The sequence below is a fragment of the Aplidium turbinatum genome, chromosome 5 (assembly GCF_918807975.1).
Source record: "Aplidium turbinatum chromosome 5, kaAplTurb1.1, whole genome shotgun sequence".
NCBI lineage: Eukaryota > Metazoa > Chordata > Ascidiacea > Aplousobranchia > Polyclinidae > Aplidium > Aplidium turbinatum.
The window spans coordinates 10,903,895-10,917,204 of NC_137476.1; the positions used below are offsets into that span (position 1 = coordinate 10,903,895).

Sequence of the window (13,310 nt, forward strand, 5' to 3'; positions counted from 1 at the left end):
TCAAGTTTAGGTGGCCACCAGATGGAGCTAGTAGTATTTTGGGACTTGGTATTAATTTAGTTGGTTAGATCTATGCTTGTGCTTTTCAACGATAGCAAATCTGTTGAAATTGAGCAAGAAATGAATAAATGGGAGACAATTAATTATCGTGAACATGCAGGGCGTGAACTGGAAGACGATCGATTCGCCATTGAAATGCATTGGGCAAAAGCTTCGTTGGGGGGCTGTCTTCGAACAACGATTGCGCGCATATTGAATAAGATATAACAATGAAAGTTAGCACTTCAATAAACAGTAACATGTTCTTTTAATTGGCTGTCGTTTAATGTTCTGATCATTCCAAATAAACTTTTGATAATGGTTTGAATTTGGTCAAGTTTAGGTGGCCACGATTGCGCGCATATTGAATAAGATATAACAATGAAAGTTAGCACTTCAACAAACAGTAACATGTTCTTTTAATTAGATTTGATTTAGATTGTTTATCATTTAAAATGAAGTTTTGGTGATGGTTTGAATTTGGTCAAGTTTAGGTGGCCACCAGATGGAGCTAGTAGTATTTTGGGACTTGGTACTAATTTAGTTGGTTAGATCTATGCTTGTGCTTTCCAACAATAGCAAATTTGTTGAAATTGAACAAGAAATGAATGAATGGGAGACAATTTCCTTCTGGTGTATTTCGTTCCATTTCCACCCCGCACTTCCTCCTTCATAATAGTCCGTTCCAATGTGTGACGTCATCATTTTGTCTGGTTGACCAACAGGGCGTCTTGTGGAAGAGCACCACGTTTTGTTGGCCCTACCCCAATTAATTATCGAATATTGAAGATTTGATTTAAATAATGAAAAGTAAATTAATCGTAATGTGGATAATGGGACATAGTATCTGATTTTGTAAGCAATGCCACATACTTTACTCAATTTTGTGCAAAGGTCAGAGATATGGACGTTCCAGTTCAATCTGTGGTCCATCGTTACTCCAAGATATTTTACTTGATCAGTTTTGTTAATGCTTTGGCCGTTTAAGGTGAGAGAGAACGATTTTGCAACAGGAGGATTTCTACAAATGATCATAAAATTAGTTTTAGTGTAATTAATCGATAATTTATTGGTTCTCATCCATACATCAATCTTTTTTATTTCTTCATTGGCTTGTTGTTCTAGGCAAGTCAAATTATGGTGTGTCATGTTTAGGCTGGTGTCATCCGCAAAAAGAGTGGTCATGAAAGAGGACGCAGTAGGTAGATCGTTCACATATAATAAAAATAACAAAGGACCAAGGACTGACCCTTGGGGGATGCCGCATTTGACCGTCGAAAAGTTTGATGATAATGAGTTAAGTTTGGTGTATTGTTGTCTGTTGGTGTATTGTTGTCTGTTGGTTAAATAAGACTTCATCAAGTTCCATATTTTTCCACGTAAACCATAACAATATAATTTGTTCAATAAAATTCCATGATCAACAGTGTCAAATGCTTTACTCAGGTCAAGAAAAATGGAGCACGTATAGTTATTGTTATTTAAGTTTTTGAGTAAATGATCATATATGTGAGTTATACTGAGTTCTGTCGAATCGTTTGTCCTAAAACCATGTTGACAGGGAGTTAATATATTATTTTTATCCAGAAATTTAATCATTCGTTCGTACAAAAGCTTTTCAAGAATTTTAGAGAAAGTGGGCAAAAGAGATATTGGCCTGAGATCGGTTAAAGCGGTGGGATTGGATACCTTTGGTATTGGGATGATTTTAGACAGCTTCAGTGGATCTGGATAGGTCTCTTGAGCAAAGCAGTTGTTGTATAATCGAGCAAGAATGGGTGAAATAATACAGTTTGCAAGTTTGATGAATTTTGTCGGGATATTGTGTATTCCAGGAGAAGTTTTTGTTTTCAATGTCATTATGATGTTTGAAACCTCACTGGGATTGATGTCTTCAAGTAAAAAACTGGATTGGCATGTTGTTGTTAAAAAATCTGAAGAGGATACGCCAGTTGGTTTAATTTTACTTGCCATATTAGTACCAATATTGGTGAAGTGCTCATTCAATAGGTTTGCAAAGTGGGTTGATTCAGTTTTGTGTAAAATGTTATTTATTTCCATATTGGTAGGAAGCGATGACGTTGACTTGGATTTGCTAGTGATCAATTCGTTAATTACTTTCCATGTTTTCGATGCATCAGCTTTGTTTGCTTCAAATAAATAAGTGTAGTGTTGTCTTTTAGCTATTCTTTTTATATGCACCAAGCGGTTATTGTAAGCTGTATATATATTTCTTTATTTTCATGTCATCTTTGTGCTTATAGCACGCTCGATATAGTCTATTTTTTGTCTTTATGGATTTAAGAATTCCTTTTGTGATCCAGGGTTTGTTTTGCAATTTAACTTCTTTACGGGATAATTTCCTTACAGGTGCGTGTTTATTGAGTGTTTTTTGGAACGCATCTATGAATTCACAGAATTGTGTGTTGACGTTGTTTTTTGTGAAATCAAGGGAGTTCATAGCAACATGCATTTCAGATAAAAAGTTTTCATTGTCAAAATGCCGCATACATCGTGTCAATTTCGGAACTCAATTGAAAGGCATTGTCTAGGATTTCCAGGCATTGTCAATCATTATCAGTAATTGACAGATTTTTTAGTCATTATAGAACATTTTCAGGCATTGTAAACCTTTTAAATTCATAACATAAAAATATCGAATTTACACTTGAAAAATCCCATGATACCATCGCTTTTTTAGATGTTGAAATTGAAATTAAACCCAATTCTTTTGACACCTGGATTTGGCGAAAACCTACCAACACTGGCTTGCTTTTAAATTATAACGCTCTATGCCCTAGCAAATGGAAATCTGATTTAATCTTGTGTCTGTTATCTCATGCTCGTTTGGTGCGTTCTGATGATCAGTTGTTTCAGAAAGAAATAAAGAAATTGATAAACATGTTTTTTTTAAATGAATATCCTTCTCACTTTTTCTATAAAGTCTTAAACACATTCATGGCTGATGAACCAAAAACACGCCTGACGAAGTAGATTTTAGTTATTTTAAATTAGTATACTCTTTCTGGGAAAAGATTCAACAAGTTTTGCAAAAAACCTAGCTAAACTTATAAAAAAGAAATTTTCATGAGACATTCATCCTGTGTATAAAACATTTAAAGTGCACCAATATTTTCAACTGAAGTCGCCTACCCCCTTTGCTCTTTCTTCGAATGTTGTGTATAAATTTAGTTGTTTGCGTGACGCAAACCAGACATACATTGGTATGTCAACCAGACATTTGTTGACAAGGGCTAGGGAGCACTTAAACCCAAACCTAACAACTAAAATTGCAATTAAAGAGCACCTGCATATCGCCTCTTCTGAAACATGCACTGACAATGTCTCAATCAACCAATTTAAAATCATCTCTCGAGGCAGATTTGATTTTCAGGCTAAGATTATGGGAGCCTGAAGAATCAAACGTAACAATCCATCTCTCAGCCGGTAGTTATTCGCCTGTGGCTCATCGTTCCTTATGTGTGTGTTCTAATTGTTTGTCCAATGCCTGTAGTTTACACCGCATGTGATCTGTCTCCCACCGCATAATTTACTCGTAATCATTCTTGCATCAATTGTTCAGTTTGTGCTTTTCAGTCCAGAGTGTCGTCACAGTTGTAGTGCAAAGTCAAATTTATCTTACGATTTTTCATTTCATGATTTTATAATTGTAGATTTAATTCCTGATGAGGACACACTTACGTGTCGAAAATGTCGGAGTTTATTTTCATTCTGTTATATTTTTTGTGTGTAAAAAAAGTATGTTAAACCCGCTAAGGTTACTCTGTTTTATTTCTTTATGGTTCAACAAAGCAAACTCTCTACCAAAGCTTTATCATTCCATCAGTAACAAGAGAGGAATTTTGGTCAATCAATTAAGAAAACTAGAAAATTTGGGAAAGAAAGTTTCAAAACTTAGACTGGACAGACGATATTTCGAAACTTGCATCAATGCCCTGAATTTTTGAGATGTAAATTATCGTACCTAATCTGATGGTGTACAAGAAATCTGACAACATTTTCCAACTAGTCCTCAGAAAAAAGTTAAAAGAAGTTAATAGAGAACTGGCTAGGTACGGTACTGCTGAAATATGTTACCAAGATATGAAAAAACGAACTCTTCCACTTCTATCTTTCTGGGCTACACAGCTGATATTGTCAAGTTAACGGTTTTTTAAGTTTGATCTTCAGCACTGACGAGGTTTTGTTGAAACATGTGTAATAATGCTTTCTCATCTTTAAAATTAGGTTATTCTTCTTCATTAAATGGAATACATTACTTATGTTTATTATTTTGTACTGAGTTGTTTACACTAAAATTTGAAAAACTTGACTTGTGATGGCTGCAGCTGAACAAACTGCATACAAATTGGTAGTCGTTGGTGGTGGAGGTGTTGGAAAAAGTGCACTAACTATTCAATTTATACAGGTACATATAGTTAAACGACTAAACGTATGTTTTCATCCCATCAGAAACCGTGATTCGCTATCTATATACATACACTATATACAGTAAAAAACGTACTAATACCTAGCTGAGAAAACTTACTAATATTACATATAAGTTGTTTTGCTTTTGGATGAAGTGGTGAATTATATACTCACGTATTTTAAAATTTTAATGTGACTAGCGGAGATAGTTTTGTATTGAATGTTGTAAAATGCACTTGTTATGCTTAGTCAGAATACTTTGCTGTTTCTGGCAGTCAGCCCAACCTGTGGCATTTATGCACAGTATCTTCTGCAGTAAAGGACTTATCTCTAATAATGAATAAATTATTTAGGTGACATGGCTATTGTCACACTCATAACATCATTGTTGCGTGGTTCTGGTGATTGCATTTTGTATTGATCAAAAGGACAGCTTATCTGTTTCAATAAAGACCTAGGCTAACATACATTTTGTAGGCCTACATCAATTTCTTAACATACCTACTGTACATTGAAAATTGGACTATGATATGGAATAACAAAATCATTTTTGCTGCAGTCATATTTTGTTACGGATTATGATCCAACAATTGAAGATTCGTACAGAAAGCAATGTGTAATTGATGGAAAAGTTGGAAGTCTAGATAGTAAGTTATATGTTCATATTTCACTTCTGATAAAAATTTAACTGAATTGGATACTGCTTAGAGGTCAGATATCTGCACATATTATACTGCCACAAAATGTTTTCTCGAATAAAATGTTTGTGGACCTACGTTGCAGCATATAGTTCCATATAATGCCGATAGTGATATATCAAACTTTATTCGTTTTTTTTAACATAACTATCAATACGCTGTGTCTGTATTATAGGTTTGTCCATCAAGTAGTTTGTTATTATGACAATGAATAGTAGAATACATATGGATTTTTACTTCTAACAACTCATCAAGTTTGCTGAACCCTATTGGTTAGTGTAAATCTGTGTAGCTAGTTGTGCAGGTTTGATTGTTTTTAAGTCGCTTCTTATTCCAGAATCACAAAACAAATACCATGATGACATGTGGTTGCAAAATGGAGATCTTTTTCTTGATTTACGTCGATTTCTCCCAGTTGGCTAATTATTCTTGAAAGTTGAAATCATTTTTTTTTAACTGAGAGTATTATTCTTATATATATATATATGCCCTTTTCTCTAAACACACAGTATTTCTCTCAATAAGACCTTACCACTTACCAGTTTAAAGTCTTCTGATACCATCCACTTCAAAGAAAGCATTTTTTTCTGTTCTAATTATTATCCTTTTACAGCAAATATATACTAACTCAGTTGTACTCTTCTTATCACAGTGGTTCCCAACCTTTTTTATCCTGTGGACCCTTTTCGTCGATATTCAAATATTAATTTTTGCCCTACAAATTTAGTTTGTTAAAGATTCGTTTACATTAATATTTCAACTTGAGTCTTAGAAGAGAAACTAAACTCCCACTAGTAATAAACTTTTTAGCCTCTAATATTCCTCTTTATACTAAAATAATTAATAATGAACTTTGCTGAAAATATTTTATTCAAAGAATACCTTCAAAATACAAGAGTCCATGCATTTAACAGTTAGTGTGAAGCTTGTGATCTTGTTTTTGTCTCGACAGTTCATGAATGTCGTGGAAGAGTATTGGAAAGGATGAATATCATTCTCCACATCTAATCTGTTGCACTGTTTTGCTTTCATTTGCAAAAGAATTAAAAAACCTGATTTGAATGTTTAATTGTAAGGAAAAAATATTTTGCACCGCAAGTTTGAGCACTACTGTATAATATCATTCTTGATGGCATGTAAATCAATTCCTCTCTTGCTATATCAGCTATTAAAGCTCGCTTTCCCAAGTAGGCTCTAACTATGATATATACTGTAGTGCGTAGTATCTGTGATATCACAAATGCTTTGTTTACTCTTTTCATTACCTATTGATACTCTCAACTTTTGAGTTCTAGAGATATGAAGTCACAAAGGTTTAGTTAGTGTGTGAAAACATGTTAATTTAAAAGTGATTTGAACAGTGAACACGCTCTAACGCTCTAGTTTAGGCCAGCTCACTAGGCTTAAAAAGCTTTTCAATCCTAAAAGCAATTCCCTCCTTGCAAATTGCATAATTTCCCCCTAGGGAGGATTCCTCCCCCCGATGGGAACCCCTGTCTTAGCACATTCATGCCAGTGTGGTTACGTTGACAATCTCGCACAACATAGGCTCTGGCATAAAGTAGGTAGCCGATATTGCCTAATGCGGAAACAACTGAGACTATGGAAACTCTGATTAAGTCTGGGATAAACCATGGTGACACCATTTCGTTTGAATAACAGGAATCTGAACGGCAATTGTCTGCCCACTTCAACTACTTCCACACAAACCAGCATTACCTACAACTTAAAATGAAACCTGGTCGATCACTTCACACCAAAAGCATATTATAAAGCATTCTATGCCAAACTATATTACAAAACATTTCGAAGCTTGGCTGAATCCTCGTGGGGTGTTCGCTCTGCCACACCCTGAATATATGCTCTTGCACTTGTCTACAGCATCATCGAATACTTTTCTTTGACTTGGTATCGTAGTGAATTTTGTTCTTCCCGATAACACGACACCCATCAGTGCGATGTTTGCTTGCAAGATTTTATTCGATTAAAAAAGTAAAATCGTGGAGCACAACCGACGTCCGACAATGTGAGAAATTAAAAGCGAGTGCAAATTTTTTAAGGCCCGTAGTGTTTGTTCAATGGTAAGGCAGATTCCTGGACTACATATTTGTTTGAGATTATCGTAATTCAATATATATAATTGAAAAACTGGTTTCGAGATCTATGGTCATTTCCAAAGCCGTGACAAAGCGAACAATATAATTTGCCGTCTGAAGGATTTACATTTGTTACAATGTGACAAAGTACGGCATAGTGGGATTTTTAACTTAGGCTGCTGGCAACACCGGTATCTTGGAAGAATATTACGTTGATTACATTATCCAGCATGTCGTATCAAAATACTTGTCTCTTTACTTCAGTCCTGGACACCGCTGGGCAGGAAGAATTCAGTGCCATGAGAGAACAATATATGAGATCTGGAGAAGGATTTTTATTGGTCTTCTCTGTCGCCGACAAACTTAGGTGAGATTAAATGGTAACTGCGAGTGCATCAAAGCATGTGATTAGTGTTTGTTTCGTTAATTTGAGTAGCAAGGAAGAAATTGTTAAGATTGAAGCTTTTCTCATTCTACTAAAATGCAACTTGTCATCGTCAGTAATCTGAAACAGAATATACCTTGTTAAAATGAACCATGTCATGAAATAAAATCATCAATTAAACAAAGCTAAAACTGAAGAAATTTACTGATGAAAGACAGTTAAATAATGATATACGTATTACCAGGCAAATCAATCTTTTATGATCAAACAGAAATATATCGATGTATGTATGTAAGATGGAAACAAAAATGCAACAAGTCATAAAATTCCTAAATGTTTTTATACTACTGATTTTTATATTCCGCTTGTATAATAGAATAATTTTCTTTGTGCTACCGGTACTTGTATTTCCGCTGTCTTGAAACATGATGCCGTTACTGTGTACTATGTATATATTTGTGTGACGTCATGACTGCTGAGCTGTTAGTTACGTACAGAGTGTTGTGAAGATTACCGCCTTGTGACTGTTGAATTATTATCGTTGTTGTGTTTTTGCAAATTGGACTTAAACCGAGGATTATCCCCGATACGACTTACTTTTGCACTCATCTGCTGTAATGGATTGTTTCAAACTAAATAGGAGTTGAAATTTTAATGATTAGTATGGTTTTCTTCGATCGGTCTTTACTTGTTCTTGCCAGAGTCGTAACTAGTAGGTTTGAATTGGAAAGAGGTTGTTTTTGGACCACACCCATTGTGCTATCAAGCAGTAATTACTTTCATATCATTTTCATTAACAGTCATATTACTTTACTTCGCAGTTTCAACGAGATACATAATTTCCATAGACAAATCTTGCGGGTGAAAGACCGCGATGAATTCCCAATGATTTTAGTTGGAAATAAATGTGATTTAGATTCACCACCAAGAGTAGTAAGTGTTTTGTTTGGGTTGAGAAATTTAATATAAAAAAATGTAAGTAATTTATTTGCAAGCGTGGAAAATATACTTTTTAGAAGATATTTACCAAGCTTGCACAAAGCAACTGTGCTTTAATTGACACTAATCATTTTTGAATGTTTTTAAATGATTTAAACCCGGAACCTTGTGCATACTTTCCTACTAATACTATCTTTGAAAACGCAAGATATCTTTAAAACTTATAACTCTAATCCAATTATTCGGTTACTTTACATTTTTAGCATGTCTTGTTTCCACCGATTTTGTTACCAAAATTTGTTTATTCCATGCCGATCTTTTGACACAGGCCTTGCTAACATGCGAGCCTAATCAGCAGGTCTCGAAATTTACGGCGGACATCGGATATGTCCGCCGTCACAGCATGTGATGTCCGCCGGAAGTACCATCTAGATCGGTCATATTTGTCCGCCGAGAAATAACACAGGAACTAGCGATACAAATCGTCATTGCATAGCACGAGCAATTGTTGCGATAATATATTTTCCAGCGCATTTTAGCGCGCATCTAGAAAATGTGAATACTGTATCCCTTAGCTTCCATTCAAGGTGGAAAACTTTCGATTTTTACATTGCTTCAACGATTGATGACATTGAATCATCGTAACAAAGGTGAATTCTTCGCTAATAATCGATACGAGTACAGGTACTTCTACACTAATCTCGCAAAATTTAGTTCAAGTTTTACATCACAATGTCTGGCTTTGATCTCCGAGTAATAATTATACAGCAAGGTTGGTTACTAAATTAGATTATACGAGTAGGCTATTACAGCAAGATGCAACAAAATTTGTTGAGTTTTGGTATTACAGTAAGAAAGAAAAGATCCCAGGAAAATTCACTTTTGCTCACATGACACGCAAAAATAAACTTAAAGAAAAAAGCCTGTGAAACTTTGAACAGCAGAAAATAGTAGTGTTGGTGTAGAAATTTTCCGACTCTGTCCAAAGCATTGTGACGCAAGAAGCCACACGACCTCGTTCGGTGGACGCTTTGACCAGCTACACCGCGCTTTGACTTCAAGCGCAAGTCGTTGGTCTGATGAAAGCCTTTCAGAGTGACTTTACTGAATTTTTAAAAAGCCTTGCAAAACTGTAGTTATAGTTCTGGAATGGCGAAGACTTATTATTAAGATAAAGTGATTAAGCATGACGATCGACGGCTAAAACTGGTGTGTCCGCCGTGAGACTTAATTTGTCCGCCGAGATAGCTGCTCAGACCGGACACGTTTGTCCGCCGTCAACAAAAACGAATTTCGAGGCCTGCTTCAGTGTACTGTGGGTGTACTTTATCTTTTTAAAAACGATAGGTATGAGAAACTAAAGTGCCCAAAGTGTCATCACTGAATCTCAAAAACTGGTAATTTCAGTTTAAAAAATAAAATAACACCTTTTCGTAGCAAAACCTGTATGTATAGATCGCCATAGCTTGTCCTTCATTTGATACACGTATAAATTGTGCCAAAATAATGCATCTTGCTTGGTGATCTCTTGGGTGAATTGTTTACTCTCATTTTGAACCGAGACTAGGCTAAGGCATCACGTTCCACCAGTCGCTTTTCTTCAGGTCACACAAAGCGAAGCGAAAGCCATGGCCAAAGAATTCGGGATTCCCTACATTGAAACCAGTGCCAAATTAAAAATCAACGTGGAACAAGCGTTTTATGATCTCGTCCGAGGCATAAGGTGTGTACGTTGTGTGACTCTTGCGAGCCCTTACGTTAGGTATTACACGACAAAATTTAAAAAAATAGCACGTGCTGTGTACTACCCACGTAAGTGAAAATGTGATTAATGCTGGTTTCATACTTCCACTTGTGCGTTCTATGCTACGATTTTCGTTGAATAAGCTGCATTACGTACGTGTTGAATGCCGTTGGTGCGTATTGCTATATCTGTAAAGCATGTTTTGGTGAGAAGATTTGTCATAGCTCGAATCCGCATTACTTTTCGTCTGACTCTTTTCAAGAGCCTGTCGTGAGAACAAAATTAATCTAAATGTGATGGCAAGCTTTTGAAGGGCAAGTCTGACGAAAAGAACAGCAGCTTCTAGCAATTAAAAACCTTCTCTTCGCCATGTTCAAGTTCTGTACCACAAATCAACTCTTCAAAACAAGTTTTAGTTGTTTGGTGTTTGATGCTGCCAACAAAACTTATGATTACGCCTTGCAACATTGAAACGACGTAAAGACGATAGCTTCTTTCAGCTGTGTAGTTGCATCTGTAAGTGATTTGCTTTTAATGGGGAAAGTTTTAATTAAGCATATCGACTTGACGACGTAAAAAGTCTTATATGTGTCGCAAGTTTGCGTTTTTGACCCCAAAATACTTGACACACTTTGAAGAACTGCAGCTTTAACACGCCACTTGAAGTAAATTCATTCCATAATGACCAGTTCTTTTTGCACAGCAACATGGTACTGCCGATAGTGTAGCCAGCAAAACATAACAATTGTCCCTTTTCTCATAGAAATTTTCAAAAATATTCCGATTCTGGATCGTCCCCAGCAGAGCCCGGTACCACCAGCTCGTGCCCATGCGTCGTGTTGTAAGTGACGGGGACTGAGGCGTTTCTAACCGCCTACAACTTCTATGTGGCAGTTAATTCCCAATGATACCGGTCTATAAATGCAATAGCTCACTCAATCTGCTCATGGAAGAACCTACTTGGCTGCTTATTATCATCGGCGAATGAATACCGATGACAACGAAGAATCACTCCGCCTCCATGCTTACGTTGTTTGTCTGCTGCCTAGTGACTAGTTTAGTTGAATTTGGTGAAAGGTCTCTGAAGACTTTTCATGACCGTAAGCGCTAGATTTATTTGCAGCTATCATCAAATTTTCGCGACGTATTTCTTTTTTTTCATCGTATTGTATCATGTTCTATTAACCAATTTCTCTTTGTGTTTAAGAATTTTATCTATAAGTGCATGAAGTCAATTGTGGCTTTTTTGTGCATCGTATTTTTTCTATACATGTATATTTCACGCTCTTTTTTTAACCCAACCCACAGATCAGCCCGTTTTACATTGTAAAAATATAAAATGCAAAATAGACTGATTTGCAGACTGAAAAACGTCGCAATTGCTTTGATTTGCATCTCACGCATCATCTCACATACACCCCAGACAGCAAAATCCGTCATTTTTATTTTGTTATAGTCTGCAGATGTTGAATCAATGTAAAAAGGACGTATGTTGCTGTCTGGGCTACGGTCTCCTGATCGGCACAAAATTTTTGTTGAGAATTTTTAAAGTCCAACTCTCAGCTGGTGTTGTGATAAAATACTAGCATGGTGTCTATTAAATTAAAAGCTGTAGACCTTTTCTCGAAGCAAGGATGCCACAGTCATATCTCCTTGTTTTCAAGCGAACTTACCACCAAAACTGGTAATATTAAAAATCTGCAGTAATTTTGCTGGCTTGAAACTAAGCACATGCCCAAGGGTCGTTATTATTACTTGAATTCTATTAAACTGAAGTAGCAACACAAAGGTGATTGCACTAACTTTTTTTCCGATTTATGATGCCACCGTATATTTTTAATAAATATATTTCAATTAGTCCAAATGTCTTTTGTTTGCATGTTATTAGCGGTTTCTGCTCATATTGAAAAGGAGACTTCAAACAAATGAGCAGATACTCATCTGCAAAGCAAAGTTGTTCTCGATTATTTTAAAGCAGTCAGAGTTGCGGTTTCGAAACCCTCCATGTTATATTTGCTTCAGCATGAGTTCGAAAAAGCTCCGATTCAAGATCATGTGTCATAACTTGGCATTCGTTTCTTAGGTACAAACATCCCTCCGGTTTATTTTTTGTTGAGGTCGTTTGTTGATGAATATCACGTTCTAGTGACGAAATTTTCTATTAATTAAAAATACCCTTTTGACTTGTTTTCCTACTTCTGTGATAGTTGTTCGAAGTTTCGTCCAGACGTAATTAATCCAATAGACAAATCAAAGCTTTTTTGCCTTGATTCAACGTCTGCAGACGCTAGATCAATGATAAAAAGCACTGATTTTCTTGTAGGAAGTTTTTCCTTTACGTCATGATTAACTGAAATTTCGAAACACTTTGGTTTGAGTTGAATCTCAGACATAAAAAATCCGATGCAAAACTCACACGTTTGCGTTTCTTCAACGTGTGCAAACGTTGATCCTACAGAAAGTGAACTTTGACACCTCGTTAACGTATATTCGGTTTAATGTCTTCATCCCACACAGCAAATCAGTCGTTTTTTACATTGATTTAATGTAAAAAGCGACTGCTTTGCTGTCTGGGGTTCCACGCACAAGTTCCACTCTCCATTAAGGGAACGTTCAAATATTACGTAACGCTTTTTTTCCGAATTTTTGACCCCCCCCCTCCCCCATGTAACGCCAACGTAACGTTTTTTTCAATCCCCCCCTCCCCCATGTAACGCTTTTTCACTACGAATTCAGCACAAAAAACTACCATTCCGTACTCGAAAGCGTTACGTAACGTTTTGCTTGAACCCCCTCCCCCCCGATGTGACGCTAACGTAACGCTTTGCATAAACCCCCCCATGGGCTCTATCCAAGGGGGGGTGATCACCCCCCCACTAATTGGAGTGGGGGGGTGATCAATGCAAAATCACCCCCCCACTCATTTGGCTTTGAAAAGGTTTTGTGATATTTTATTGATCAAATTTTGAAAAATATAT

At 36.2% G+C, this 13,310-nt stretch overlaps 1 protein-coding gene across 1 annotated transcript; it reads left to right on the top strand.

The window, feature by feature from the left end:
* Positions 1–4,361: 4,361 nt before the first annotated feature.
* LOC145770001 (ras-like protein RAS2) lies at positions 4,362–12,220 on the top strand. Its single transcript, XM_082581577.1, has 6 exons — positions 4,362–4,468; positions 5,030–5,117; positions 7,529–7,631; positions 8,471–8,582; positions 10,193–10,311; positions 11,096–12,220. Exons 1-6 carry the CDS (start codon positions 4,379–4,381, stop codon positions 11,175–11,177), a joined length of 594 nt encoding a protein of 197 aa, XP_082437703.1. The 5' UTR covers positions 4,362–4,378; the 3' UTR covers positions 11,178–12,220.
* The last annotated feature ends 1,090 nt before the right edge of the window (positions 12,221–13,310 follow it).

Coding starts and splice junctions, on each gene's coding strand:
- LOC145770001 (XM_082581577.1), top strand. CDS start 4,379: ATGGCTGCAGCTGAACAAACTGCATACAAATTGGTAGTCGTTGGTGGT. Junction 7,632..8,470: donor TCTGTCGCCGACAAACTTAG/GTGAGATTAAAT, acceptor TTTACTTCGCAG/TTTCAACGAGATACATAATT. Junction 8,583..10,192: donor TAGATTCACCACCAAGAGTA/GTAAGTGTTTTG, acceptor GCTTTTCTTCAG/GTCACACAAAGCGAAGCGAA.